The sequence below is a fragment of the Otolemur garnettii genome, unplaced genomic scaffold (genome assembly GCF_000181295.1).
Source record: "Otolemur garnettii isolate 467f Iridium unplaced genomic scaffold, OtoGar3 scaffold00044, whole genome shotgun sequence".
Lineage (NCBI taxonomy): Eukaryota > Metazoa > Chordata > Mammalia > Primates > Galagidae > Otolemur > Otolemur garnettii.
Window position 1 is genome coordinate 6,867,711 of NW_003852439.1, and position 27,055 is coordinate 6,894,765.

The 27,055-nt window shown below is 57.6% G+C and overlaps 4 protein-coding genes and 2 long non-coding RNA genes across 9 annotated transcripts; 3 read left to right on the forward strand and 3 right to left on the reverse strand.

The window, feature by feature from the left end:
* The first annotated feature begins 10 nt into the window (after window positions 1-10).
* Window positions 11-2,328, forward strand: STUB1 (STIP1 homology and U-box containing protein 1). 2 transcript variants are annotated; one of them, XM_003790750.3, is made up of 7 exons: window positions 11-315; window positions 729-927; window positions 1,016-1,181; window positions 1,374-1,461; window positions 1,600-1,656; window positions 1,748-1,864; window positions 1,947-2,324. In XM_003790750.3, exons 1-7 carry the CDS (start codon window positions 157-159, stop codon window positions 2,070-2,072), a joined length of 912 nt encoding a protein of 303 aa, XP_003790798.1. In that variant the 5' UTR covers window positions 11-156; the 3' UTR covers window positions 2,073-2,324. The 2 variants fall into 2 exon arrangements, with proteins under 2 accessions (XP_003790798.1, XP_023369507.1); XM_023513739.1 differs by having other exon boundaries at window positions 157-315; window positions 1,374-1,656; window positions 1,947-2,328.
* JMJD8 (jumonji domain containing 8) lies at window positions 2,234-4,140 on the reverse strand. Of its 2 annotated transcripts, none has more exons than XM_003790884.3 (9): window positions 3,843-4,140; window positions 3,674-3,760; window positions 3,444-3,492; window positions 3,270-3,366; window positions 3,113-3,181; window positions 2,910-3,029; window positions 2,760-2,827; window positions 2,542-2,676; window positions 2,234-2,461 (listed from the first exon to the last, which is right to left on the reverse strand). In XM_003790884.3, exons 1-9 carry the CDS (start codon window positions 4,121-4,123, stop codon window positions 2,381-2,383), a joined length of 987 nt encoding a protein of 328 aa, XP_003790932.1. In that variant the 5' UTR covers window positions 4,124-4,140; the 3' UTR covers window positions 2,234-2,380. The 2 variants fall into 2 exon arrangements, with proteins under 2 accessions (XP_003790932.1, XP_023369508.1); XM_023513740.1 differs by having other exon boundaries at window positions 2,369-2,461; window positions 2,547-2,676.
* Window positions 4,141-4,285: 145 nt separating this feature from the next.
* WDR24 (WD repeat domain 24) lies at window positions 4,286-9,822 on the reverse strand. The gene is made up of 9 exons (XM_003790749.3): window positions 9,109-9,822; window positions 7,111-7,288; window positions 6,287-6,959; window positions 5,662-5,780; window positions 5,465-5,586; window positions 5,276-5,380; window positions 4,867-5,207; window positions 4,560-4,744; window positions 4,286-4,484 (listed from the first exon to the last, which is right to left on the reverse strand). The coding sequence occupies exons 1-9, from the start codon at window positions 9,587-9,589 to the stop codon at window positions 4,316-4,318; spliced, it is 2,373 nt and encodes a 790-aa protein (XP_003790797.1). The 5' UTR covers window positions 9,590-9,822; the 3' UTR covers window positions 4,286-4,315.
* Window positions 9,823-14,578: 4,756 nt separating this feature from the next.
* Window positions 14,579-17,626, reverse strand: FBXL16 (F-box and leucine rich repeat protein 16). The gene is made up of 5 exons (XM_012805762.2): window positions 16,992-17,626; window positions 15,796-16,304; window positions 15,407-15,491; window positions 15,059-15,122; window positions 14,579-14,810 (listed from the first exon to the last, which is right to left on the reverse strand). The coding sequence occupies exons 1-5, from the start codon at window positions 17,616-17,618 to the stop codon at window positions 14,662-14,664; spliced, it is 1,434 nt and encodes a 477-aa protein (XP_012661216.1). The 5' UTR covers window positions 17,619-17,626; the 3' UTR covers window positions 14,579-14,661.
* Window positions 17,553-20,366, forward strand: LOC111725586. Of its 2 annotated transcripts, none has more exons than XR_002773618.1 (2): window positions 17,553-17,658; window positions 17,919-20,366. It is a non-coding gene; the product is annotated as an uncharacterized LOC111725586 (long non-coding RNA). The 2 variants fall into 2 exon arrangements; XR_002773617.1 differs by having other exon boundaries at window positions 17,634-17,688.
* A 108-nt stretch (window positions 20,367-20,474) lies between these two features.
* Window positions 20,475-24,326, forward strand: LOC111725585. The gene is made up of 3 exons (XR_002773616.1): window positions 20,475-23,468; window positions 23,717-23,832; window positions 23,952-24,326. It is a non-coding gene; the product is annotated as an uncharacterized LOC111725585 (long non-coding RNA).
* The last annotated feature ends 2,729 nt before the right edge of the window (window positions 24,327-27,055 follow it).

Consider the following 27,055-nt stretch of genomic DNA (forward strand, 5'->3'; position numbering starts at 1 on the left):
CCCCGCGCGGCCGGAAGTTCCGCTTGGGATCGCTGGACTGGGCCCGAGCGGACGCGGGCTCGGGCTGCGGGGCTCGGGCTCGGGCTCGGGCTGCGGGCACAGGGCTAGCCGGGCGCGAAGCCTGGGAGCGGTGCCCAGGCCGTGCCGCGCAGCGCCATGAAGGGCAAGGAAGAGAAGGAGAGCGGCGCCCGTATGGGTGCCGGCGGCGGAAGCCCCGAGAAGAGCCCGAGTGCGCAGGAGCTCAAGGAGCAGGGCAACCGGCTCTTCGTGGGCCGCAAGTACCCGGAGGCTGCGGCCTGCTACGGCCGCGCCATCGTGAGTGCGCCCGAGTCGGGGGAGGGGTCGGCGTCAGGGCCGGGGAAGGGGGCGGGACCCAGGTTTCAGTCTGTAAATCTGGTTGCGGGACAACTATCCCTTCCAGAGAGGCAGGTAGGGTAGGAGAACAGGGACACTCCCCGCTGAGGACCCCAGGCCCAAATAGGAGGCTCTTTACAGGTTAGAGAAACTTAGCTTTACTAGACCAGTGGGAGTCAAGAGGGTGGACTCAGCCCAGGACTCCACCCTCCGCGGATCCTTGGGACCTAGAGGCTTTGACTACTAGTTTGATTACAGCCCAGGGAGCCAGAGCTGGTGGGTTAGGACCTGGGACATCAGAATGCCAGCTTGTTGGGGCAGAGGAAGCTGGCCGAGCCCACAGCCTCACGCTAGGGCACGGCCTCGGTCTCCAGACCCGGAACCCCCTGGTGGCAGTGTATTACACCAATCGGGCCCTGTGCTACCTGAAGATGCAGCAACACGAGCAAGCGCTGGCTGATTGCCGGCGCGCCCTGGAGCTGGACGGGCAGTCTGTGAAGGCGCACTTCTTTCTGGGGCAGTGCCAGCTGGAGATGGAGAGCTATGACGAGGCTATTGCCAATTTGCAGCGAGGTGGGCCGCAATGCTGGCTGGCTGCAGGGTGCCTGGGACTAGGCAGGTGGACAAGCCAGAGAGTGACCGGAACCCTCCATTTCCCCAGCCTACAGCCTGGCTAAGGAGCAGCGACTTAACTTTGGGGATGACATCCCTAGTGCACTGCGCATTGCTAAGAAGAAACGCTGGAATAGCATCGAGGAGCGGCGTATCCATCAGGAGAGCGAGCTGCACGCCTACCTCACGAGGCTCATTGCGGCAGAGCGAGAGAGGTGGGCTCCCCACCCCCAGGCCGCCCTATTTCCCATTCACTGAATCACCGACTGCCACACGAGTGTTTATTGAAGTCTAACACTGGCAAGCAGGAAACTGAGGGGGAAGAGGCTTGAACTTGAGCCCTGAGTTGGGGTGGGGTCTGACATCTTCCTAGGTCTGTCTTTGACTAGTTTCTGGTCAACCCCCAGGGAGCTGGAGGAGTGCCAGCGGAACCATGAGGGTGATGAGGATGATGGCCATGTCAGGGCTCAGCAGGCCTGCATCGAAGCCAAGCATGTGAGGGTGCCCTGGCCCATGAATGGATCTGTGTGTTCATGTGACGTGAGGGTGCCCCTGATGCATGTCTGGTCTGTGTGTGCCTGTAGGGAATTGAGATGGGCATCTGATCCAAGCGCAGTGCTCAATTCTTCACAGGACAAATACATGGCGGACATGGATGAGCTCTTCTCTCAGGTAGATGAGAAGAGAAAGGTGAGTGTTCCCTAAATTCTCTGAGTAGCAGGTTTTGGCACAGTGTCTCTTCCCTGGGCCTGGTCTCTGACCCTATCCCTATATGCCACAGAAGCGAGATATCCCTGACTACCTGTGTGGCAAGATCAGCTTTGAGCTGATGCGTGAGCCGTGCATCACGCCAAGTGGTATCACATATGACCGCAAGGACATCGAGGAGCACCTGCAGGTGAGGCCCATGGGCCATCGGGAACAGGGTCAGGAGTATGGCCCTTGGTCCCACTGAGAGCCTTCTGACCTTGTTACTGCAGCGTGTAGGCCACTTTGACCCTGTGACCCGGAGCCCCTTGACCCAGGAACAGCTCATCCCAAACCTGGCCATGAAAGAAGTCATCGATGCATTCATCTCTGAGAACGGCTGGGTGGAGGACTACTGAGGCACTCCCCATGGCACCTTTCCTGGTATCTTGGCCTAGGAGGGGCCTGAGGCAGAAGTCCCCAATCCCTGTACAAAGTTAATGTCTCTGGGCCCTGCCCCCCCATCAGTTCCGTTGGCCTCTGACTGCTCTCCCTCTCAGCATAGCTCTTGCTGGGCCTTCCCTGTTCTGTCTGGCTGGAAAACAGGTGAGGGTGGGCTGGGCCGAGGCCACTGCTGCTGCCACTGTCTCTGTAATAAAATCTGTGAGCACTAGGTGAACATGGGCTGGTATTCACGTGACACAGGCATGCCTGCAATCTACTCTAATTAGCCAAGGAATGTAGAGATGAAGACACTGGTTTCCAGATTGAGTGTAGCATGCCACCAGCGGTCAGGGAAATACAGCACCTGATAGAAGAACAAATAGAGTACTGAGATTAGCTGGGGGCCTATTGGCCTGGTCCAGTGCACCCCTGCCAACCACTAACCTCACCAGCCCGGATAGTACACTCCAGAGGCTTTGCATATGGCGCTAGGGCTGGGTATGTGTCCTGGAACCAGGCTAGCGTGGTCTTATTAGGGTGGAACTCAGGTGTCTTCTCAGGTGGGTAAAGGAACCAGCGCTAGAGACAGGAGTGGCAAAGTCACTTTGTGTGTTGTGGTTGGTAAGCCCCATGTCTCAATGCCCCCCCCCAATCATCTTTACCTTGCGGCCATAGATCACCTCTGAATACCCAGGCCCATGCCAGTGGAAGGGTACCCCAGAGCCAGCTCCTGTGGGATCAGTTATAAGCAGCTGGTAACCAAATCAAGTCTGTGCCCATCATCAGTATCCTTTCACCTGAGGAACACTCACCTGCAATTCCAAAGCTGTAAGCAGGAGTGGTACCCAGCAGACCAAATGGGGGTGGGAAGTAGTGCCGAAAGAGTGATGCCCATTCAGTGAAGTTGTTGTCTCCGAAAAAGTACAGGGTGTCTGCCACAAACAAGACAGAGTGACCAGGGCGCCTGGTAACTCAAAAGTGTCCCTAACCCCACTGCCCCCCAGATTTGGCTCACTGTTGCCCAGGGAGGTGGGGTCCTGGGGATCCAGCAGCTGCTCCACATACTCCTGGAAGGGCAGGTCCACTGCGGGGAAGGGGGCAGGTCAGGACTGGCTGCTCCTGCCTTCAGGATACTGGCAACCTAGCGGATCCCACGGGGCACAGCAGCTCACCTTTCTGGTAAGAATAAGTGTTGGCAGTGCTCAGCCGAACCACACTCTCCCCAAACGAAGCCAGCAGCCTTTCGCGGGAGCACAGGGCACGAAACCTCTGCGGGAATGGGGAGAAGACTTAACGGCTGTGTCCAGAACGGAAAAAAGGTGCCCAGGACAAGCACGCACCCTCACCGAGTTATCTGTGAGTCCTTGCAGGATGACGGGCCTGAGAAAGGCGTAACTGCAAAAGAAGGGCAGAGTCGCGGCCGGCTGTGAGCCACGCCCGCGCCCGCTCCCACGCGTGCTCTTTAGGTCAAGGAAAGGAGTCCTCAAAAGATCCGAGCAAACAAGTGGGTAAACAAGGACGTGACTCAAGGGTGGCCGAGCTCCAGGGACGGTTTGGGGCGGCAGGGCACACGTACTGCTGCACGAACTCTGCGTAGGTGAGGTCGGCCCGACGCTCCACAGTGCAGCGCTCCTCCTCCGCCGCCGCCGGCTCACCCCGCCGCCTGTGGGTACACCTGCGTCAGCGCAGCCGCTGAACCCCTCCTCCCCGCCCGCTCCCCACCATGGCCCGTCTAGCCTGCTCACCACCCGCCGTCGCCTGCCCAGCCAGGCCGAGCCAGGGCAGCGAACAAGATCGCCCGCAGCAGCAGCGTCCGTGGTCCCAGCGCCATGATCCTGCGGCCGCGCTGCACGCCGGGAACCCGCTCCCCGACGCACGCTATTGGCCCACGGCTCCGTCGTCGTGGCAACAGCCAGCGCGATACGAACTCGGAAGTCACCTTCCGCGGCCCGCCCCCGGCGGGACACTTCCGGGAGGCCAGAGAAAACTCAAGCCAAAGATGCCAAAGCCGGCCGCCGGTCACCATGGCGACACTGCCGCCCGCCCACGCACCGCACAGACGCACGCACGCACGGCGCGACCCGACTACAGGTCCGACAGCGGCTCCCTCTCCTTTTATTCGGCTCCAAGCTCCAGCGCCGGGCGCAAGGTCGGGACTAGGGGCACGCGGGGAGCCGCACTTGCTAGCCAGGTGCCTGTAGGCCTCGCCTCACGGGGCTCAGGAATACTCGCACAGGTGGCCGCAGCCAGCAGGGCAGTGGGAGCTGCCCTCCAACCACTTCATGATGTGCTGCAGATGACCGCCGTGGCTGCAGCCCTGGCACCACACGAACAGACCCTTGACCACGTGGTGACAGACGGCACACATGCTGGCACAGCGATGGCACCTAGGGTAAGGAGGCGGCTTCAGCGGGGGCTCCTGAGTTGCCCACATGCCCCCCGCACCGCCCCCATGGCCTCACCTGTCACAAACCCAGCCACGGCTGCTCATGGGCCGCTTGCAGTGGCTGCAGTTGACATGCAGGGTGGTAGAGGCCTGGTTCAGGCAGCTGATAGCTCGGCTGGTGCTCAGCTTGACCACCTCATTGGACACATTCCAAAGCCGGAAGCGCTGCAGCAGGTCGATGTAGGACGTGTACCAGTGCTCCTGTGGGCAGGGAGGGGCCCAGGCATCAGGATAGGATGGCCAGGAGCAGCTAAGAGGCCAGTCTGTGTGAGGGCTATGCTGCGGCAGCAGCTATTCCAGACCTTATGTGCCCCATCACACACCTGGGTCTGCTCATCGATGTCCTTGCGTACCCGTTCACCCAGCACAATGAGCACAGACACCGCCATCTGCACGTCACCCTGCTCAGCATAGAAGTGCAGCATGTCACACACCAGCACACTGAAGAAGTTGGGCGGCAGACGGCTGTCATACAGAGCATGTGAGATAGACAGGAGCGAGAAAGAGGAGTCCACAGGCACCAAAGAGGCTGCCTCTGCCTCGCTGCCGCTCACATGTGGGGACTCAGCCTTGTCCTGCAGGTGTTCCGGTCCAGGTGGCGTGTCCACGATCTCATGACGCAGTGGGAAGGCCTCCTGCGGCAAGACGTACTCGGGCTCCTCGGCTGGGAGGCAGGGAGGTCTGAGCCTCTGTCCTCATCTGCCCCCTACCCCACCCTGAGCCCCAACTTACGGTGTGAATGCTCAGGGTCCAGCAGGTACAGTTCATCCTCCTCGCCCTCTGCATCACCCAGCAGGTAGTCAGCAGGCACATCGCTGCCCTCCGTTTCCTCATTATCTGCCCAGCAGGGAGAGCATTTGGGCAGTGTGTTAGGGGAATGCCCAGCATCTTTCCATCAGTACCTTCCCACCATCCACCTACCCTCATTGGTGATGAGTGTGGCCGAGGAATCCAGAAGAGCTGTGTCACTCCGTGTGTCACTTTTGTTGCGGTCCAGCCGGTTTTCACTACCCAGCCCTGAGGCCATATCTTTCAGGTTGAAACTGGGGATAGGGAAGGGTGATAATGGGTGGGTTATAGCATCCCCACCCTCTGGGGAGAGCCACCCCAGGACCCACCTGTTCATGAGTGGCAGAGCACAGGAGCTGCCCTTGCCCACACTGTGGTTAAGGTTAGCAGAGGGCATCAGCCCAGAGCTGCAGTAGATGATCCTCAGCATGGTCCACGTCTGAGCCACCTGGGGACAAGCATCAGTAACTTGTGGGGACCCAGGCATCCAGCACCCCATGCAGGAGCTCCTCTGGCTGGAAAGAATCACAAATCCCCAGCTTCTGGCCACCCAGGAGACTAATGTCCTGGCTCACCTCATATGAGAAAGCTGAGGCCCATGGGAAAAACAAAATTCCCAGTCTCCATCCTACAGGAGCTCAGAAAACTGGTAGATAGCCACTATGGAAATGAACGTGGGGACCAGGGGGGGTGACAAGAGACGAGCACAGAGGAAGGCTCACACCTTGCTGCAGAGCAGAATACAGGGCTTGAGCTATACCACTGCCCAGACCTCTGGTCCTGTGTGATCCTGGCACCCTCAGCTACTACTGAGACAAAGGCTGGTGAGGTGACTGGACACAGCCAAGTGGAAGCTTTGGGGCAGTGAGGTGGTTACAGCTGTTGGAGTAGCCAGCCCCAACAGCTGCCCCAAGGTCATGGCCCCTGCTACCCCTTTGGCCCAACCCCTCCTACCTGGTTACGGCCAAGCTCCCGAGCCACTTTCGAGTTGTGGTCACAGAGTTCGGCCAGGGGCCGGCCAGACAGAGCATAACGCTCAGCTGTGTCCACAAACCAGCTCATGCTGCCACCACCAGGTTCCATCTCAAAGACACTAAGGGCACTGGAGGCAAGGCCTGCAAATGGTTCAGCAGGGTCTAGCTTCCGCTTGAAGAACACAGGGTGGCGCCGGTCACCAGTGTGGGGCTTGCGCCCTGACTCAGTAGCCACTAGACTTTCCTTGGCAGCAAAGGCCAGGTCCCCAAAGAGGCCATAGCAGAGTCCCTCAGGGTTGGCACGCTCAACAGGCTGGCTGGCATCTCGGAACAGATGCTGGCATAGTGAACTGTCCTTAGAGCCAGACAGCAGGAAGGAGGGGTCATGGGGGTGGCGCCAAGCAATGCCCGTTGTGACATCCCGATGCTCCTCAAACATGGCAGCTGGCACGAAGGGCCGGCGCACATCCCACACATAGATGTTGTGGTCCACCATCATGGAGCACGTGGCCAGATGGTGTCGGCACTCAGGCCGCCACTTGACGCGAGCCACTGAGGCGATGGTCTGCACACAGTGTATCTCCTTGGCACGGTGTGTGGTCATATCCCAGACCTTCACCATCTTGTCGCGCCCTCCTGTGGCCAGCCAGCCCCTGTGGAAGGGCCCCACCCATGTCCTCAGTGACCTCTTCTGGGGGAGAGGGGATCTCCCAGCCCTTCCATTCCCCACTTTCCATCTCACAGGTCTTAAGGCAGGGAGAGAACTTTTCTTGAGGCCTACTGCCTACCCTCATATCCCCACACCTGTCCTCAGGGTGCCAGTCACAGCAGAAGACAGGCCCATTGTGTGCTGTGAACATCCTCTCACACCGGTCGGGGCGCCGGATGTCCCAGAGCTGCACATTGCCATTCTCAAATGTAGAGGCGAAAGTGAAGTAGTCCCGGATGCTGAATTGGACATCCCGCACACTCTCAGACTGGCCTGTGGGCAGGTGTCAATACAGGGAGAGGCAAAAGGGGCTGGTCCCCAGGGCAAGCCCAAGGACTGGCCATGAGATGATGTCACACACCCTCTACCAAGAGGACCAGAGATGGTAGAGTGGACACACTGAGTGACCCACCCAAGACCCTGGGCCAGGGAGCAGAATGCCAGGTGTTTTCTTTTTTTTCTTCCCTTACTGAGACAGGGTCTCCCTCTGTTGCCCAGGCTGGGGTACAGTGTTGTCATCATAGATCAAACTGCAACCTCAAACTCCTGGGCTTAAGTTATCCTCCTGCCACAGTCTCCCAAGCATTACAGATGTGTACCAGCACAACCAGCTAACTTAAAATTTATTGTAGAGATGGGGGTATCATTATGTTGCCCAGGCTTGTCTTCAATCTCTGGCTTCAAGCATTCCTCCCACCTCAGGCTCCCAAAGTAATGGGATTACAGGTGTGAGCTATCACCCTGGCTGACGGGTGGTTTTTATTTTTTCTTTTGTAGAGACAGAGTCTCACTTTTTCACCCTCGGTAGAGTGCAGTGGAGTCACAGCTCACAGCAACCTCCAACTCCTGGGCTTAGGCGATTCTTCTGCCTCAGCCTCCCAAGTAGCTGGGACTACAGGTGCCTGCCACAATGCCCGGCTATTTTTTGTTGCAGTTTGGCCGGGGCTGGGTTTGAACCCGCCACCCTTGGTATATGGGGCTGGCGCCCTACTCACTGAGCCACAGGCGCCTCCCTTTATTTTTTATTATTATCATTTTTTTAGAGACAGAGTTTTACTTTGTCACCCTTGGTAGAGTACTGTGGTGTCATAGCTCACAGCAACCTCCAGCTCTTGGGCTTAGGTGATTCTCTTGCCTTAGCCTCCCGAGTAGCTGGGACTACAGGTGCCCACCACAATGCCCGGCTGACAGGTAGTTTTTAACACAAACTCCTGGGCCTCAATGGTCCCTGGATTCTGCACACTACATTAGTCCTGGGCAAAGCTGTGGCCCCATCTCAGAATACAGTATATGAATGTCAGGAGAACAAGAGTCCTACCCAGCCATCTGCTCACATTCCTCTTGGGGGTCCTAAGAAGGTGTCTTAAGGAGGCCCTGTGTAAGGTGTCTAGCTTCCATCCAATCCCTTTACCTGTCACTGAAGCTGCCTACTCAGCCCCACAGGACCAGAAGGCTCAGGGTCCAGGTCCACTCTAGTGGACCACTGCAGCAAGGGCCTGTGAGGGCAGTGCTCAGCCTTCTCTCAGGACTGAGAGCTCAGGATTTGTCTTAAGTGGCCCCTCATTTCTTTGAGGCCCCTTAAAGCTTTGCCTTGTGCACTGCTTGGTGTCATCTAGGTGAACAAAGGAGAGATGGCTCAAGGCTGGGCATCAGGCAGCTAGGCCTGCTAGGAAAAGGACCCTAAGGGAACTGGATAGTGCATCCCACCTCCTCTGCCTCTCTGGGCTGAGAACCCTGGAAATCCTGGTAGACTTCCTGCAATGGGGTGGCCTGGAGCTCTGCAGTGAGAGAAATGGAGGTAGTGCAATGACCCCTCTGCTAAGCCACAGGGTCAGCTGTGAGACAGCTGGGGCTCTGCCCTCCCCTTCTCCCACACCCAGCCTCAGTTCCTGCTGGTCCTGCCTCCTGCCTCCCCACCATCACCACCTGGACTTACACCTCGTCCAGTCCTGCTCCCACCTTTGCCCCCTCCAGGAAGCCCTCTAAGAGTGCATCTGAAGGCCTCTGATACACAGAGCACTTCTCAGCCTGCCTGGACAGGCTGGGCACGGGAAAGATGCCCACATGCCCCAACCTGCCTCTGCAGGTCTCACCTGAGAAGGTGCTGACAGAGTCCTTTCTGCGAAGGTCGAAGCACTTCATGAAGCCGTCCTGGGAGCCACTGAGCAGCACGTGAGCCTCGGTGGGGTGGAAGCAGACTTTGTTCACTGTGCGCTTGTGTTCTGTGAACAGTTGATCCTGTTTGTTGCGGGATGGCCGGCCCAGGTTCCACGTAACTACCACACCATTGGTGGCTGCTGTGGCCAGAAGGTTCTCATCCATTTGGTGCCAGACTACATCAGCACAGCTCAGGTTAAGTGAAGGCTTGCGGCCCACACGCAGGTTCAGCTTCTCCACGAACTGCTCTTCCTCAATGGAGTAGATCTTGAAGATGCTGCGGCCTGCCACAACCACTTGGGCAGCATCACGGCACACACTGATGGCATTGGCCGGAGCATCCAGGTGGCAGTGCATGGTGCGGCCTGTCAGCGTGCTGCCACCCAGGGCTGTAGTCACCCGGGACATCTTCTCCATGGCTGCACAAATGACGGGGGTGAGAGCTCACTGAAGTAGGCTGGCCTGCTCAACCTGGTGGGTGGTCAGTTCGGAACTTTCATCCAGGTTGGTTCCCGCAGAACTTCCTGGACTTGGGCTGGTCAGTATTGGTGAGCTAGTCCAGAGCAGTCCATCAGCCAGTTTGTCTGTTAGGCAAGTTCAAACTCACTGGAGTCTGTCAATCCACCCTGTCACCCCAACTGGTCGGTCAGAAGGTTCAACAGCAACCTTGAGGCTGGTCGGTCCCATGTCTGACTTCCATGGAAGACAACTACTTGGTCAGTCCCGGCCCAGGTCACTTCTCTGTCCCCCTTATCAGTCAGACTGAGTAGTAACCGAAACCTCGGTCAGTCAATCCCAGCAGGGAAGCAAAGGGGACCTCCAGGGGCGGCGGGGCTCTGAGAAGGAACAAAGGAGGGCAGAGGGCTAGAGGCGCGAGGGGCACAGAGAGACTTCAAGAACCAAACTGTTTAGGGAGTTTGAGGTGTTTGGAAGGGCTAAAGGCGGGGGAAAAGGCGGCGACACGGAGTACACGGTTGTTGGGAGCGTCGCAGAGGTTCCTGTGCCGCGAGGAGAGCGGACGCTGCAGGACCAGGAAGAGGGGGTACAGAAAACCTTTCCACAGATATTCCAGTCAGCTACCAAAGGTGCATGGCGGTCTGGAATCGTCGCGCCGGAAGCAGCCTGTTTCTCCCGCCCCTCGCCGGAAGTGGTCCGTTTCATGCTCGCCCCTGGCCGGAAGCGAGTGAGAACTCTCGTCCATACCACATAAGTTCCGGTTCAGTTAGGCGCGCGCGCGCGTGTGTAGTAGGGTGTCCGACTTCTCTCTGTGTGTGTATTTTGGGTTGGTGGGCTGTTTTTTTAAGAGGAGGGGTCTCGCTGTGTAGCCTCCAGGCTCGCCTCAAAATCCTAAGCTCAGGGACCCCGCTTCCTCCGCCTCTCCAGTAGCTCTGACTGCAGGTATGTGGCACCGCTCCCAGCGCTGGCCTGGGAGGAGGGTGGGAGGGTTGTATGTTTTTTAATCCCAGTATTTTTGGCCAAGTGCTGTAAACCTAGCACTCTGGGAGGCCACGGCTGATGGATTGCTTGAGCTCAGGAGTTCAAGAACAGCCTGAGTGGCCGGGCGCGGTGGCTCACGCCTGTAATCCTAGCCCTCCGGGAGACCGAGGTGGGTGGATTGCCCGAGCTCATGGGTTTGAGACCAACCTGAGCCAGAGCTAGACCCCCATCTCTAAAAATAGCTGGACGTTGTGGCAGGCGCCTGCAGTCCCAGCTACTCCTGAGGCTGAGGCAAGAGAATCACTTGAGCCCAGGAGTTTGAGGTTGCTCTGCGCTGTGATGCAACGGCACTCTACCCAGGGCGAAAAAATGAGACCCTGTCTCAAAAACAAAAACAGGGGCGGCGCCTGTGGCTCAGTGAGTAGGGCGCTGGCCCCATATACCGAGGGTGGCGGATTCAAACCCGGTCTCGGCCGAAGTGCAATAGAAAGTAGCCGGGCGTTGTGGCGGGTGCCTGTGGTCCCAGCTACTCGGGAGGCTGAGGTAAGAGAATTGCTTAAGCCCAAGAGCTGGAGGTTGCTGTGAGCTGTGATGCCACAGCACTCTACCAAGGGCGATAAAAGTGAGACTCTGTCTCTAAAAAAAAAAGAAAACAAACAAAAACAGCCCGAGCAAAAGTGAAACCCCATCTCTACTAAAAATGAAAAACTGGGGCAAGAGAATCGCTTGAGCCCAAGAGTTTGAGGTTGCTGTGAACTATAATGACACTTTGGCACTTTACCAAGGGTGACAAAATGAGACTCTGTCTCAAAAAAAAAAATTGTCTTGAATTTCTGAGCTCAAAGGATCCACCTGCCTTGGCCTCCCAGAATGTAAGGATTACAGGCGTGAGCCCCCAGCCTAATCTTAGTATTTTGAAACCAGTGCTTATTCCTGCCCCCCCCCCCCAGGCCTGTCTGTAAGTCTGGTCATTCTTTTTTTTTTTTTTTTTTGAGACAGAGCCTCAAGCTATCCCCCTGGGTAGAGTGCCATGGCATGACAGCTCACAGCAACCTCCAACAAGTCTGATCATTCTTAAACAAGTTCAGATGCCTCAGTCTCCACGTCCTTCCTCCCTCCTGGACCTCAAGAGCAGTCTCCTAGCTGCTCTTCTGGGTCCCATCGGCCCCCTCTGATCTGAATCTCGCACAAAAACCTGATCCACTCTTTTGCCTAAGGCCTCCCATAGCTCCCCACTGCACTGTAAATAAATCCCAGACACCTGGCCTCTGCCTTTCCCTGCACCCCTCCAGTTATGCTCTTCCTTTCTCCCTGTGTCTCATCCGCCACAGCTTGCCTCTCTTTCCAGCCCACTTCATGGACATTGCATGTGCTATGCTTTCTCTCTTTTCTGGAACACATGTCCATCTCACCCTTCAGGGCTTAGATTAAATGCCTTCTCCAGAGAGATATTCCCTGGCCACTGACCCTAACGTGGCTTCTCCATCCTTGTGGCCTTCACAGCACTTGTCACAACCTATTCCTTTGTTTACTGATTGTCACTTAGGTATGTAAATTTGCCCAGGGCAGGGGTTGCATCTGTCTTGGTTCCCATAGAACTTCACGTGTCTGACACACTCATCAGTGGCCCTCATTCAGACTCCTTTTCTCTTCTGGGTGTTGGTGCACTGTGTGACATCTTTGTCCTTCTCTTAGCTTGTTACCCTGTGCATAAAACAGGCCTCATTTCTGCCTTTCCAGAAAGACAGGCTAGATCCTAGATACTTTGTGAGAATATTATGTGTAGTGACTTTAATGTCATTTCTCCCTCTTTAAGCAATGGGAGGTTAGGGGCCTTCTGTGTTGGCCACTGCTGAATTTCCATATGGTACAATAAATAGCATGCAGCCTCTCCGTATTTGTTACAAGAATAAATCTGGGCCTGGCACAGTGGCTCACACCTGTAATCCTAGCACTCTGGGAGGCCAAGGCGGGTGGATTACTTGAGCTCACAAATTCAAGACCAGCCTGAGCAAGAATGAGGCCTCCTCTCTAAAAAATAGCTGGGTATTGTGGCATGCTGCCTGTAGTACCAGCTACTTGGGAGGCTGAGGCAAGTGAATCACTTGAGCCCAGGAGTTTGAGGTTGCTGTGAGCTATGTAGATGCCACAACACTCTACTCAGGGTAACAAAATGAGACTCTGTCTCAAAAATAAATAAATCAGATGAATTGAAAGATACAGGAAAATTTCAGAGACCTGGGCTGCCAGGGAAGATTCACCCTCCTGAGCCAGGGTCTAATAACCTAAACACAACACAGACACATGTTTTTACAACTTTTTAATATATATTTTTATAAACAGGTCACGTGATAAAATAGCACAAGAAACACTTACCAAATATAAGGTTATATCTTCGGCATATACAGGAGAATGAGGTCGTTATGTACAATAACAAAATGATTTTAGGGGTTGGTTGGTTTTGTTTTTTTTCCTCTCTCTCCCCTTAATTTTTCCTCCTTTGTTTGAAATATCACAGCTTCAGATGCATTAATACTTTGGGCAAATGGACAGCTGCTCTCTCCCCACATAGGGGGCTGTGGGGAGGAGGGGCTGAAGAACTGGCTCCTGACCATTTCAGCCCTGGAGCTTCTTAGGGCCACTCCAGGGGCAGGAAAATCTTTGGGCTGTTGAAGTGTTTCTTTGCTTCAACAGCATCTCTCTCTCACTCTTGCTTACACACTCTCTCTCTCTTCCTCTCTCACTCTCTGGCTCTCTGGAAATTGGTTACTCTCTTCCAACCAGATAGGGGGTGTCCCAAGATTAGATGTGGATGCTGTATCTCCTGGGGCTCAAGGTTGGTATGGAAAGGGGTCCCCGCCCCCTGCTCAGCAATTGCCAAAATGTGGCACCATCCCCCAGGACTTCCAAATGTTTTGGGACCAGACAGAACACGGTCAGAACCCATTTGGGCAGGCAGAGGTTTGGGGAGCTGGGGAGGGGTGATGTGGGCAGGCTAGCAAGGAGCCCTCCCTCCTCGGGGTGGTCTAGGGTGTGCTGGCCGCTGAAAATTGGAGTTGCTGGTCAGTTCTCACCCTGAACCTTGGCCAGGCCCATTTCTGCAGATTCCACCTGAGGAGACCTGCCTAGAGTAAAGCATGTGCTAAGGCCTGAGCCCAGGTAGTTGAGGGGGTGCGGTGTGGGGTTTGGACCAGGCTTTCTCCAAGCCCTCCCTGACAGTCCTGAGGGTGGCTCCAGCTTGGGGTCTCTCAATATGCCTGTGTCTCTACCTCTCCTGGGTTGAAATGGACTGGAGCCAGATGGGCTAATGTTGATTTTTCCAAGGTAATGGTCAGCCAGTCTGCCCTTCTCCCGACACAACAGCGTCCCAGCCGGGCCAGGGTCCAACGGCCTGTAGGCTGGGAGGGGAGGAGGGCAGCGATAGGGGACTGCACCACACAGCGGCAGGGAAGAACGGTGGGGGAGGGTGCGGGTTGGACCTGGGCTCCTAGGTGGGCCATGGCTTTGGCGGTGGCCTGTTTCCCCTCACACCCCTCAGAGGGCTCCAGGCGCGGTTCAGTGGAAGATGCGGGAAGCCCTTGTGGCTTTTCCGGGCCCTGTGTCCGGGGGGAACCCAGCCCCCCATGATCCCCCTGGACCGTGCCAGAGTTAGGAGACAGTGGGGTGATAGAGAGGGCTGTGGCGGGGAAAGCGGAAAGGGCGGTTGTCCGGAGAGCTCGAGGCGCCCCTAAGAACCGAGCCCCGCCCCCCGCGGGAGGGCGAGTGATGACGGCGGCTGTAGCTGGGCGGAGGGCGGCGTGCAGTGCGGGCACGAGGGTCATGCACTGGGTCCCCGAGTGTGCGTGCGTGCGTGGGCTGACCCCCGCCCCTCTGCCCAGGAAGGGCCGGGAGGAGCGGAGGGGTGCGGGGCGGGGCTTCCTTCAGTTCGCCCCGCCTCCCGAACTAGGTTTGGGACGTGGGGGCAGAGCCGGGGTGAAGAGAGGGCTACGCGACGCCTCACGTCCCGCCCAGAGCATGGCTGGGTTCCCGGTTCCGGGGCGGGGAGCTCCGCGCTACTCGATGACCAGGCAGCGGGGCAAATGCTGCGAGAAGTACTTGAAGAGCTCGGGGGTGGCTCCAGGGCAGTTGGTCAGCTCCAGCTCCTCCAGCTCCTGCAGCTGCACCAGGCCTGACAGCCCCGTGGTGGTCAACAGCGGGCAGCCTGCGCGGGCGGGAGGCCAGGAGGCACTCAGGGGCGCCGCCAGACAGCTGGTGGCGGGGAATGTTGGGGAGGTGCCGGGCTGGGGGCGGTGGGAGAGCTTGCCCAGCATCTGCCTCCTCTACTTGGACTCCAACACAGTGAGTCAGCGCCCGGGGTGAACCTGCGTGCGCAAGGACCGGACAGGGCTGGGAGAGTCAGACTAGGTGGGAGTTGGTGGTCATTGTCCAGGTGGAAGTCAGGGGTCTCACCTGCCAGGGACAAGAGACGCAAACTCCTCATGGCCAGGAGGTGCTTCAGCCCGAAGTCCTGCACCTGGGCGGGAGGGGGAGGCGAGTTAACTATTTCCTAAGTTAACTTCCCCTAGGGGAAACAAACCTGGGGTCAGGCCATTGGCCTGAGCTGCAGGATAGGGAAGCAGAATTCAAAACCGGGGGTGGGGGGTGTTTTAGACCCTGGGGACCCTGTCAATTCCGCTTAGTTCAAATGCTGGATGCAAAGAGGGGTACTGATGGGGCTGGGAGCAGGTCAGCAGATTTTAAGGACGACCCCACCTCCCCATCTATTCCCCAATTCCTAGAGGCATGGAGGGCCAGTACCTGGCAGCACCATCGCAGGTAGAGGCTGCGGAGGGACGACATGGTGGACAAGTAGCTGAGGCCAGTGTCCGTGATGCGTACACACCTGTGGTTGCACCAGAGGGGGACCAACCGCCTTCAAGTCATCTCCCTCCACCCCTGAGGTCCAGCCCCTTACCTCCCTTTCCCGTGGGTGCTCCTGGTGTGAACTCTCCTCCTGCCCTACCCATAATAGTTCCCAGTCCTTGTATCCAAAGGACCAATTCAGCTAACCTGTGCTGTGTTTCTGCCCACTCTTCGGCTGCCCTGCTTACAAGGGCTCAGTCCCACCTTTGTGATAGAGCTGCCCATAGTAACCCCCGCCCTGCCCCCATGGTACAATGACCTGGGCCACTGTGGCCCAGCCGCACCTGTCCAGCACAAGCTCCTCTAGGCGGTGAAGATCGCAGGCCACGTACTCTAGCGCCATGTCTGTGATGCGTGGACACCACGAGAGGTCGAGGCTGCGCAGTTTGCGCAGGTTCTCGGCCACGAGCTCAACGCCATCGTCTGTGACCTTGGAGCAGCCTGAGAGGCTTAACGAGGTGAGGTTGGGCAAGCTGTGTACCACATTGACCACACCATGGTTGGTGATCTCCCAGCAGGAGAGCAGGCGCAGTGTGTGGGTGCTGTGGCCCTGGCGCGCTGTGAAGTAGGCCAGTGCCGTGTCCGTAACATGGTAGGCCTGCAGGCTCAGCTCAGCCAGGTTGGGCAGCAGCTGTGAGATGGCCGCGATGGCATCGTCCGCCACATTGATGCAGTCACTCACGCTCAGTGAAGTGATGCGGGCGCTGAGGCTGGACCACAGCCCTGCCTCAGTGAAGTCGTTGCAACCTGACAGCTCCAGACGCACCACACCCTGCATCTGCTCCAGCATAACCTGCCATGTACACACCCAGGGTCAGGGGATTCCTAGCCTCAGTCCTCTGCCTGACTGTGACTCTCTTGGCAGAGTATGGGGTAGAAGAAACTGGTAGGAGGGAGGATGTGGTAGTCTCTCTTACGTGGGCAAACATACATCAAGCCCAGCTCAGAGGGGCAGGGCTAACCCTAACCCTTTAATGTGTTTCTTACACGTCCACATTTCAAAAGAAACGGCATGGCACAGAGGACAGGGAGCCCAGGCCTGGCCATAGCAGGTGCTCAGAGCAGTTAGTCTGAATGTTATAACTGAAGTCCAGATCCTGGAGGTGGGGCTTGCTGTCCTGCTACTCCTCTGATCTTTGTTCCTGGGGTACTCTTCCACAGCTGCCCCTTACCTGCCCCCAACATCCTCCCACCCAAACCAGCTTCTTTGGCAGAAAGGGCCCCAAGTTTAATTGACTGCTCTGCTTTCTCCGTCTTAAAATTCATAATCATTTTTGAACAAAGGACCCACATTTTTACTTTGTACTATCTCCCAACCACAGTCACACTCAGGGCACCACCACCACTTTCAGCCACTGTGCTCTTTGTGCCTGAACTTCCTCGGGGGGGGGGGCATGCACTCCCACACCCACACATTGCTGCTTCTTGGCCTTGTCCCCCACCTCCACCCTGTCCACACCCGGCCAGCTGAGGGGCACACCTCTAGGCCAGCATCAGTGATGGTGGAGCGCTTAAGGCTCATGGCCTTGACACCCTTCTTGGAGAGCGCATAGTTGTCGATGAACTCACAGATGTCCAGGTCAGAGACGCCAACCAAGCAGAAGCCCTCAAAGCCTCTTGCAGCAAAGCCCTGCAGGTTCACGAACTCCTTCTCACCACCTGGCAGCACGTTGTAGAGCTCCTTGGCATGCAGCACTGGTGTGAGGCCTGCCCAGAACTTGGGCTGGTAAAGCACACGCCGCCAGGCCTTACACACCTGAGCCAGCACGCACTTCTCGCATGCCGAGAAGTACCAGAAGAGGCCACTGAGAATCTTCTCATCTGTGGCCAGAGGTGGCCGTTCTTCTGGGGGCCCAGGGACCAGAGCTGACGCTGGACCACTTGCTGGGGGACCCCCAGACAGGACAGCCCGGGCAAGTGGGGTGGCCAGGTTGGGTGGTGGGAGGCTAGGTGGGGGTGGTGGCAGGCAGGGGCGGTTCTTGGCAGCTGGCGTGCCCTTGGTGATGCTGGCTGCACCCAGGCCATTGGGCTGGCCTGGCAGCTTCACCAGACCATTTCGAGGCAAGCATGGAGGCTTGGGGTCGCCGTTGATGCCTGGGCTCGACATCTTCCTCGCACGCTCTGCAGACAGGGGCCAGGAGCAGGGAGTGAGTCTCCTGTCCTCTCAGGAGGGCCAGGTGCAGTGGGGTTCCCTGCCTTCCCTGGGCACCCTTCCCATGGCTCTCCCAGAGCCAGTTGATGGAGAGGATCTGAGACTATGCCTCTCCTTTTCTGACACTGTGCAGCATGGGAAACAGCCTGATCATAGCCACGACACTTACTGAATACCTACTGTACACACTGAGCTCATCCTGCCCTGCTCATGGATGCTTTCCAACACTTAGCAACTATGATTTCCATTTTACAGATGAGAGAGCAGAAGTGGATGGCTCCCTTTGTCTCTTGCCCACTGTCAGTACCTTCTGAGGCAGAGGTGGAGGACTGAAGAAAGAGGGTTGGGGCAGTCTCTGGGCCCTCCCCTACAGGGTGCCAATATAGTTCTCTGAAGCGGCTCTAGTGCCCTGTCTGAGACTCAAACATCAGCTTCCAAGACTCTCAACACCCACAGGAGGTTCTGTGGCTCAGCAGTTGCCCAAAGAAAGGACAGGTTTCTTCCCAGGGTGCCAGCATGGTAAGCCCTATATACATATTGTCTCTTTAATCCTCTGTCTAACCAGTGAGGACAATACTGTAATGACAACCCATCATACAGAAGGAGAAGCTGAGGCTAGTGAATTGCTTGCCTGGGGTCATGGCCACTTTAGTGGATTGAAGCTGGCTGAGGAATCACATGGATCATCCTCCCCTGGGGTGGGACTGAGACCACCCTGGGAGTGCCCATTGTCCCTCATCCCACAGTCCCCCTTCCCAGGTCTCCCAGTCTGTTAGTAGTGGCAGAGAGCACTGGGCACAGACAGCCATGGAGGGAAGGGATGGGTGCCCACAGTGCCACCATCCCAGTTCTTGTGCCCACTGCCATCCCCATCTCCACCACCTGGGAGTCTCACCCCTACGAGTTCTGGAGTCATAAACCCTGAACTTGACCCAGGACCTGCCCTGGCTGTGTGGTCTTGGCAAACCACTTCCCTTCTCTAAGCCTCAGTTTCACCTGGAAGCCTGAGGAGGTGACAGTGTCTGCTCCTTCAGCTGCACACTGTGCATGACTCACTGACAGGTATTGGAAGAGAACAGGGGAGGGCACTTCTGAGATGGCCAGACCTGGGAACTATTATCTTTGGTCTGTAGGTGACCTTGGGACTGAGTCTGGAGCCTACATACAGGTCCTACCTTCCTACCCCAGTCTTTTGGGGTGGGCTGTGGAATTTACAGACCCCCAGGAAGAGAATGGCCCATGTCTCCTTCTTTGCTGAGTCCCACTTCTGGAGCTACAGGGCTGAGAAAGCTAGCAGCTCACTTCCATAATCTGGCCAGACTTGAGGGGAAGAGGATGGGAGCCCCTGGGAGAGAGGAAGGAAAACGGGAAGGAATTCCCGGCTCTCCCCAGCACCACACCCCCACTGTCTTCTGAGCTCCAGACAGGACAAGTCTTGCCAGCATTCCACATCTGGGGAGGGGCTGCAGCCCAGGGCTGGGACACTTCTGTTGCCTGAGCAGTTCCCAGTTCACAGGGTAGGGAAGGGGGATCATCGTGGAATAGCAATGCCCCTGAAGGCATTGCTAGTGGCCCCAGGAAGGCCAGGCCGTCCTTGTTACCAGAGCGATTTCACCACCCAGGACGCGGGCCCACCGGCCTACGCCGTTCCCCTAGGCCTGCTCGGGCGGCACCAGCACCATGGACAGCAGCCGCGCGCGCTCGGGGGTGGGCCGGCTCAACTGCGGACTGCTACAGGTCAGGGTGGGTGTGGGGACGCCCCACAAACCCAGCTCAGTAGGGAGGGGCCCCGGAGGCGGGAGGCGGGGAGTAGAGAAGCCACCCCCCCCTCCCCCGCCACCGCTGGGATCCGGAGGAGGAGGCGAAGGCGGCGCCCGGGGAGAAATAATCCAAGAGTGGTGCTGATTTAGGTTGAAAACGCTCCTAGCCAAGAGTGTGCACGTGGAGCACCCGCGTTGGGGGATGCACGTGGATGCCCTGGTCCTCTGCCGGGCCTTCTTCCTGCCTCCCACTGTGTCACCTCTGCCAGCGCCCACAGACCCATCCCTGTCCTCCAGGCTTCAGGGTTGGGCTTTGAAAAACAAGTCAGCCTTTGAAAGCCAGCAATAGGAGAGGTCCCGCAGAAGAAGGGGACAGGATGGGAGCCCACCGCCCCTCATCTAACACGCCCATTTGTGGCCAGAAGGCACTGCTCACTTGCTGGTCACCCCCACCCACGCCCTTGGGCGAAGCAATGTCCACACAGAGGCAGCCCTGCTGGTCCCCTGTCCTGCTGGGCTCCAGCTGCTCCTCACACTCCTAGCCTGACTAACCCAGCCTGATTATTTCCCAAGCCCAGGTCAGAAATGGAAACAGCCACATCTTGGCCCAGGCATTGCTTAGGGAAAAAGCTGAGCTCATAGGGGCAAGAGGTCCCTGAGGGGCTCAGACAGGCCCCTCCACCTGGCATTGGGCACACCTGCCCAGCCAGGCTCCAAGGTGCTGGTTCTGCTGGCAAGCAGAGTCCATCCCTTCCTTGGTACCTGTGACTGCCCTAGTTCCACCCAGTGGGGCTCAGAAGGACCTGATTGAAGTTTCTTACTAGGAGTGGGCAGGGACAACTGTCAGGCTGCTTGGCACTACCTCTCCCTTTAGGGACAAGCACCTCAGGAACTAACACTGGGGAAAGAGGCTTTAAAAAAGATGGCCAAGAGTGCACTGTTCTCAGCCTCAGCTTCTTGTGTGTTGTCTCTTGGTTTAGAGAAAAATTGGGGGAGAGACCCCTCCTGGGATAGGCTGTGAGGAAGTCTGAGGTTCCTCGGTTCACTCCAAGGGAAGGAGGGACACAGTGGCTGTTGCCTCAAGTCATCTCATCAGCCTGAGCCAGAGCTGGGAGAAAAGACTGTGGCCTCTACGTTCTCCCCAGGCCTACTGGGGAGCATGGTGGCCAGACTGAACCTAAGGGACACAGGAGGACCTCAGCACTTGGCAGCTAACAAGTTGAAGTTTACAGATGACCTTCTAGGGTCCCATGAGGAGATACCTTTTATGCAAGTCAAGTTGCTGGACACTGAAAGCCCCATTTCCAGGTGCTCCCCAACCCTGACTCCATAGTCTAGGAGACAAATGTCCCTCGTCTCCCTCCTACCCCCTACCTGCTTGCTCACAAGCCCCTCTCCTCAAGCCTTCCAGGTCTTGCTCCTCTATTCTTCAGCCCTTGGCATCAGCACTGCCCCTGCCTCCCCAACTGGGGCCCCCAGCACCTGAGAAAGCATCTCCAGAGTCTTACTTATCATGTGGGTTGTCACAACCATCTACCTGTTTGCCTCTCCTCCTGGCCTAGGGACTCCTTAAAGACAGATGGTACCATGGCAACCTAGCCTCTGAGTGCACACTGAATGAATGAATGAATGAGTGAGTAAGGAATGAAACCCAGTTAGCTAGGTCATGCAGAAAGGGATGCAGCTGGCAGAGGCTCAGGAGGCTTGATGAAAGACACGTCAGATTTCAGAGGAGGCTGGTCAGTGGGGAAGGCATAACCCAAACAGTTAAATGCCAGTGGCCAGGCTGCTGGGTTGGTACCAGAGTCAACTAAGAGGGCTCTAAGACCCTAGGGCTGTGGTGAGCCTTGGAATACATAAACTTTCTGGAAGGGGATGACTCACATTTGTTTTTATCTGAGGGACTCCTCAGGAGCTTGCCAGGTTCAGGAACCACCAGGAGAAAAGGAAGTGGTGCTCCTGTCATACTCCACTGAGCACCACAGTCCCCCCATCACAGGCCAGAGCTCTTGACACACTGCCTGACCAGGAGTGGGGAAGCAAGTGTTTCTCTAGGAGGTGTACAAAGTTAGGATTGATCCCTGGATACCCACACTCTCTGGTTCCCAATGCCCAGGCCAGGCACAGTGACCCAGGAAGCAACCTTCCCTGGCCAGGTATACCTCCTATGCCTTCTTGCTCTGCCCTGTTCTACTTCACTGGGTCCCTGATGTCCTCCTGTCTGGGGCATGGGCTGGTGGTCTCTCTGAGTACTGCTCTCACCCAGCAAGGTCCCTATCATGGCCCTGGTCTCCTTCCATAAGCTGCAAACTGTGTGCCCACCCTTCTTTTAGAAGGGTGCCCAGAAACTCCCTTACTTCTCATTGTCCTCTGTTCAAAGGTCTCTTCCCATATCTCTGATGTCCCCATGTCTGTGAGCATTAAGTATACCCTGGATACTGGAGGGCTTAGCCCCAACAGAACCTGCATTGACCAGCTCCTCCTGCCTGCTGAGAGCTCTGGAGATGGGCAGGGCACAGGTTGCCAGAAACGCTCATATCAGGCTGTTTGCAGTCCTGGCCCAAGGACTGGGGTGACAGGCGGGGTAGCTGAGGATTGGGGACATAGAGTGGCTGGCACACTCTGTTGCAGCCTCGTGACTCAGGCGCTCAGCACGTGGCATAGCAGCACTCCTCTCCCGCCCCCAGCTTGAGATGCCTCTGGGGGTGTACCAGGGGTTCTGGGGAGGGGAAACCCTCGGCCCGGGGAAACAGGGCCTGGAGAGATATTCTAGCAGACTGAGGCCCTGTGGCCACATTCAGGGAAGCTCAGCCATGTAGCACTGGGTGCCTTGGAAAGCGGACCACTACTCTGAAGAACGAGTCCTCCCAAGGCTTAGGGCTGGGCCCACAGTACCTGCTGCTTTGGGCAGCTGCCTCAAATCCTCCCCCTCTTTCCTGCCAAGTGAAGGAAGGAATGGAGCCTGCACTCCCCTGCCTCCCCCGCAGCTGGTCTGGCTATTGCCTTTTCCCAAACCAGTGGTGGGGAAGGCTTGGTGCCACCTGCTCACCCAGAGCTTCGTTTGCTGCTATCCGCACCCACCCCATCCCAGCTCTTGGAGACAGCAGTGAGAAACAACATGCCAGGAGACGGGGTCCACAGGGGCACTGCCAGCAAAAGTGCTTCATCTCCCACCTCTGGGCAGGGTGTCCCTGCCCCTAGGCAACGTAGGGTTTCCTGAGCCCATCTCTAGCTGGTTCAAAGGCCCCAGATCCCTCCCATCTACAGGTTTCCCTCTCATCCCTAGGAGACAGGACTCACTTATGTCTCCCAGAAGTGGTGGAGCTGGGGGGGCAAGATTTTGTCCCATGAAAGCCCCCAGCACTGGATGTGGTGAGCTCATAGGCCTAGCTGGGGTAGGGGAGCCAGGAGGCAGCAGGCACTGGGGCAGTGTCCTGGGGTCCTCTGCACTGCCTATGTTTACAGCTAGGCCTTGAGCTTCCGTCCTTTCTAGGTGACCCCAGTCCAGCCATGTGCACCTCTGGCCAGGTGAGCCAAGTTCCATCAGGCCTCTGCCTGAGCCCTCAGTCTCATGGTCCACTGCAGGCTTTCTGCTCTGAGGTTGCTGTCCAGCACTCTGTTAGAGGAGTGGGCTGGGAGAGACAGCCCTGTGTCCAACTGGGCACCATGAAGGCCTGAGCCAACCCTGGTCAGTGGGCCCTGGGTTGTGGCAGGTGTGGGGGAGGGACTAAGAGAGGAGGGAGGTGAAGCGGCAACCGCCATCTGCTCTTCCTGGGGAGGTGAGGCTGCCCATGTGGAGGTTGGGAGGGGGCAGCAGAAGTGGCCGCCTGGCCATGGGCTCCTGAGGCAGGGCCATCTTTCCTTTTGGGGTGATGGGCAGACAACTCTTCTCACCCATCCAAACTCCCAGGAGACACAAGACCCCTTCCCAGCAAGTCTCCAGATGTCCAGTTTGCCTTCTGAGGCCTCCAGCCTTTTCGAAGGCCGGGTTCCTTCTCCAGAGCCAAGAAGATGCCAGCCCATCCCCTCCCAGCTTCCTCTGGAGGTGACAGCTCTATTTAGGCCCCATATACAGAAAGTATCCTGGTGAGGGCCAGCCCCTAAGCCACATATCCACACGGTTTCTCCCAGAGTTTAATTCCTTCTAACCCTGTTACATAGGTCCAGGGACACTTGGAGCTGGGGCAGGAGAACCCTGAGCCCAGTAGGGAGTCCAGGCCCTCACCCAGCCAAGGGGGTGGGGGCTGGAGACCTGCAATTCCACCTCAACAGAGACACTGCGCTTCCTTTCAGTGTTTCAGGTGCCAATGACCCACAACCTGGTGGGGCTGTCGTCGGTGGGGAGCCACTGAGGCAAGAGGTTGCAGGAAGGCCTGGCAGGCCTGGAGGCCCAGCGGCAGCAGGGTGAGGTGGGTAAGGGGCTGCCATTACGTAAGCCTTTCGCGGGCGGCGGCGACGCGGCGCGGAACCCAAACCCCCACCCCGCCCCCTCCTCATTGTGTGGCGTGGACTCCCCTCTACCCCCCAGACCCGCAGCCTGGTCCCGCGCACACACCTTACCTGGGCCCGGGCTTCTGGTTCATGCCACGCGGTCCTCTGGGCAACCTCCTGACATGGGGATCCCGGCACGGGCGTCGCCGAGTGTGGAGGCCGTCGAGGTTCTGGACTGGCCGGCAGGGCCCAGCCGCACCCCGCACCTCGCGCCTCGGCCTGGCTGGGCCCCTTCGGCTGTGCCTGAAGAGGAGCTCCCCGGTGGGAGAGGATCAGCCACCCCGAGCCTCCCACCGGGGAGGCTGAGGCTACACCCAGATAAATAAGGCCGCTTTGCAGGGAGCCTTTGCGGGTGCCTCCTCACTCCCCTACCCTCCTCCCCGCGCTCCTCCGCGGCCGCTGCCGGCGCCGCGCGCGGCCCCTGCCCGGCCCTAAGCGCCGCGCCCTCGCGCGCTCCCGGTGTCGGGAACCAATCCGGGATCGTGAGACCGGGCGGGGGTGCAGAAGATACCGCGCCCCGCCCCCCGCGCGCAGCGCGCTCCAGGCGCGGTACCAATGGGCACGCGCCAGGCCCGGCACGCGCCCCCGCCCTCCTCTGCCGCGGGCACCCGCACAATAACAAACCCTGGCGCGCCGCGAGTGGGGGAGGGCAGGGTGCACTGCTGGAGAGTCGGCTCTAACAGACCCGCCAGGGCCAAGCGGTGGCGACCCGAAGGCTGAGAGCAGAGGAGGAGTCAGGCCCCCAGGCGCCTGCCGCTAGGTCAGGAGCACAGGCTCCTTGGAGATGAGGGCCGGGCCCTGGGCGCCACCTGCCGGGGCGAGGAAGGGCAGGCCCGGCCCAGAAGAGGAAGGCAGGTCAGACCCCTCCACCCTCTGTACCCTCCCGCCACGCCGTGGCCAGGCCCCTGCACAGTCTTCACATCCCCTGCGCGCTGCCTGCCAGGCCTGGGAACCCCTCAGCGGAGACATTTGCACACCTGCAGAGCTGGGAAAACAAGTGATTAAACAGAACGTTTCAGAGAGTGACAATGAAAGTACGAGAAGGCTCTTGATGGTAGTCTCTCCAGGGTAGTGTTGGAGGCTCCTGAGGGTGTTTGTTACACTTGGGCAGAGACCACAACGGTGAGAGGGAGGAATGGCTTGGGAAGGGATGCGCAAAGGTCCTGAGGTCTTAAGGAACCTGACATGTTCCCTCTGGAATGAACTGGAGGCCAGGGGATGGCAACCCTCAGCAGCCCAGGGGCAGACTGGGTCCCGGGCGAGAACACTGTCAGTGTTACTGGAGACCCAGGTTCAGAGCAGGAGGATGGAGGCTAGCGGCGCCCCATCCTGGGGTCACCTGGGAGCAAGGACAGCAGAGGGACCAGGTGTGGGGAGAGCAGACTGGGGTCTGTGCATCAGGGAAGAGTCACAGGGCTGAGAGTGAGGTTTCCTGAGAATCTTAACAGAAATGAGACCAGCTGGTGTTTGCAGTGTCTTGATGGGAAGCAAGGCTCCATGGGGCTGTTGTCCAGGGTCAGCAGGAAGGGGAAACCAGACTAGCTGGACCCCTGGTGCCTGGAAGGGGGAGTGCTGTTCTTGCTGTGTGTGTGGCGTGGGGGGGTGGTGGTGGTGGTGGTTAGGCACTGGGTTTAGCCTGTTGCAGCTGGGGGCAGTGATCAAAGACTCACAGTCTTACTCTGTGCCCTGATACTGATCAAAGAAGGTAGATTGGAGTGGGGCAGACAGAAGGACCCCTGAGAAGACAGTTGCCATGACAGGAGGGTAGCCATCCAACCTGCCCAGTCATCTCTCTCATGCATGGGTCTGGAAGGCTAGCCTTCCCACAGCAGCCACCACCTCCTGTGTGCAGGCGTGTATTGTGACTGGTAGGAGGGTTTCACCTTACACTTTGGGGGCTCTTGGCCCTCAGCAGGTGCCAGGGCCTCAGGCAGAGAACAAGTTGTGCTGTGTTGAGTTCAGATGCCTCAGCTGAGGTGCCTCACCAGGTGAGGGTGAGGGACACCAGGACACCCAATGGCATTTGGGTCATGCTACCTTAGCAGGGGCCCGATAAACCAAACCTGTCTTTGAAGAAGAGCAAATAGTGCCCAGCAAGAGAAACAGAGAAATGCTGCTGTAGAGGCCTCCTTTACCTCTTCCATGCTTGTGGATCCACCTACTTCTCTCCACTTCTGTCTCCCCTCTCTCTGCCAGGCACTTGTCTGTGTCTCTATCCTCCATGGCTATTGGCTACTACCTCCACACTGATCTCTTCACCCCTCTTCCAACACCTGTTCTCCCCAGAATGTAGGGGGGTCATTTTGTAATTCTGACATGGTCCTTTCTTTCCCAGGACTCCGTCTACCCCTTGCTGCAGTCTGCACAGCAGTGTACTGCTGCCCACAGTTTCACCCCATACCTGGTTCCTTGCTCTTGGATCTTCAGCTACATCAGCCTTCCTCAGACCCACGCACGTGCTTCTGCTCTCACTTGTAGCACTTTCACCTGGAGCCTCCTATCCCCTGGTCCCTTGCCTGGGGCACCCCTTTGCCACCTGCACCTGGATGCCTCTACTTGCCCCTCAGATCTTGGCTCATATGTTCTCCCCTAGGCCCCTTCCTTCCAGGTGGACAGAGCTACAAATCAGTGTTCTCACCTTCCTTTTTCAGCCTCTTTGAATTAGCTGCTAGCTGCACCCCCTGAGGGCCAGGGCAGGTTCTCCACTATGCTGTCCCTGCCACCTAACCTAGGATTCAGCACATACAGGCATTCAACAAATGTGGTGGATGAGAGCAGGAGCGAGTGTGCAAGCAGAGAGGTCACCAGTTGCAGCATTTTTAAAATAATTTTTTTTGAGGCTTGGTGCCCATAGCGCCGGTCACATACACTGGGGCTGGCGGGTTTGAATCTGGCCCAGGCCTGCTAAACAACCATGACAACTACAACAACAAAATATAGCCAGGTGTTGTAGTGGGTGCCTGTAATCCCAGCTACTTGGGAGGCTGTAGCAAAAGAATCGCTTAAGCCCAAGAGTTTGAAGTTGCTGTGAGCTGTGATGCCACCACACTCTACAAGAGTATCGAGGTTTTTTTTGAGACAGAATCTCACTCTGTTGCCCCAGGCTAGAGTGCTGTGGCATCACAGGTCACAGCAAATTCA

What these genes read in the sequence shown, in the direction of transcription:
- WDR24 (XM_003790749.3), bottom strand. Translation starts at nt 9,589, where the DNA reads ATGGAGAAGATGTCCCGGGTGACTACAGCCCTGGGTGGCAGCACGCTG. An exon ending in GACTGGCACCCTGAGGACAG is followed by an intron (nt 6,960 to 7,110) that starts GTGTGGGGATAT and finishes GCCCTTCCACAG; the next exon opens with GGGCTGGCTGGCCACAGGAG. An exon ending in ACATCGATGAGCAGACCCAG is followed by an intron (nt 4,745 to 4,866) that starts GTGTGTGATGGG and finishes CCCTGCCCACAG; the next exon opens with GAGCACTGGTACACGTCCTA.
- FBXL16 (XM_012805762.2), bottom strand. Translation starts at nt 17,618, where the DNA reads ATGTCGAGCCCAGGCATCAACGGCGACCCCAAGCCTCCATGCTTGCCT. An exon ending in TCACTGATGCTGGCCTAGAG is followed by an intron (nt 16,305 to 16,991) that starts GTGTGCCCCTCA and finishes TGTACATGGCAG; the next exon opens with GTTATGCTGGAGCAGATGCA. An exon ending in GAGGAGCTTGTGCTGGACAG is followed by an intron (nt 15,492 to 15,795) that starts GTGCGGCTGGGC and finishes GTGCAACCACAG; the next exon opens with GTGTGTACGCATCACGGACA.
- JMJD8 (XM_003790884.3), bottom strand. Translation starts at nt 4,123, where the DNA reads ATGGTGACCGGCGGCCGGCTTTGGCATCTTTGGCTTGAGTTTTCTCTG. An exon ending in CACTTATTCTTACCAGAAAG is followed by an intron (nt 3,182 to 3,269) that starts GTGAGCTGCTGT and finishes CCTTCCCCGCAG; the next exon opens with TGGACCTGCCCTTCCAGGAG. An exon ending in AGGTGATCTATGGCCGCAAG is followed by an intron (nt 2,677 to 2,759) that starts GTAAAGATGATT and finishes TCCTGTCTCTAG; the next exon opens with CGCTGGTTCCTTTACCCACC.
- STUB1 (XM_023513739.1), top strand. Translation starts at nt 157, where the DNA reads ATGAAGGGCAAGGAAGAGAAGGAGAGCGGCGCCCGTATGGGTGCCGGC. An exon ending in CCTGCTACGGCCGCGCCATC is followed by an intron (nt 316 to 728) that starts GTGAGTGCGCCC and finishes CTCGGTCTCCAG; the next exon opens with ACCCGGAACCCCCTGGTGGC. An exon ending in TATTGCCAATTTGCAGCGAG is followed by an intron (nt 928 to 1,015) that starts GTGGGCCGCAAT and finishes CCATTTCCCCAG; the next exon opens with CCTACAGCCTGGCTAAGGAG.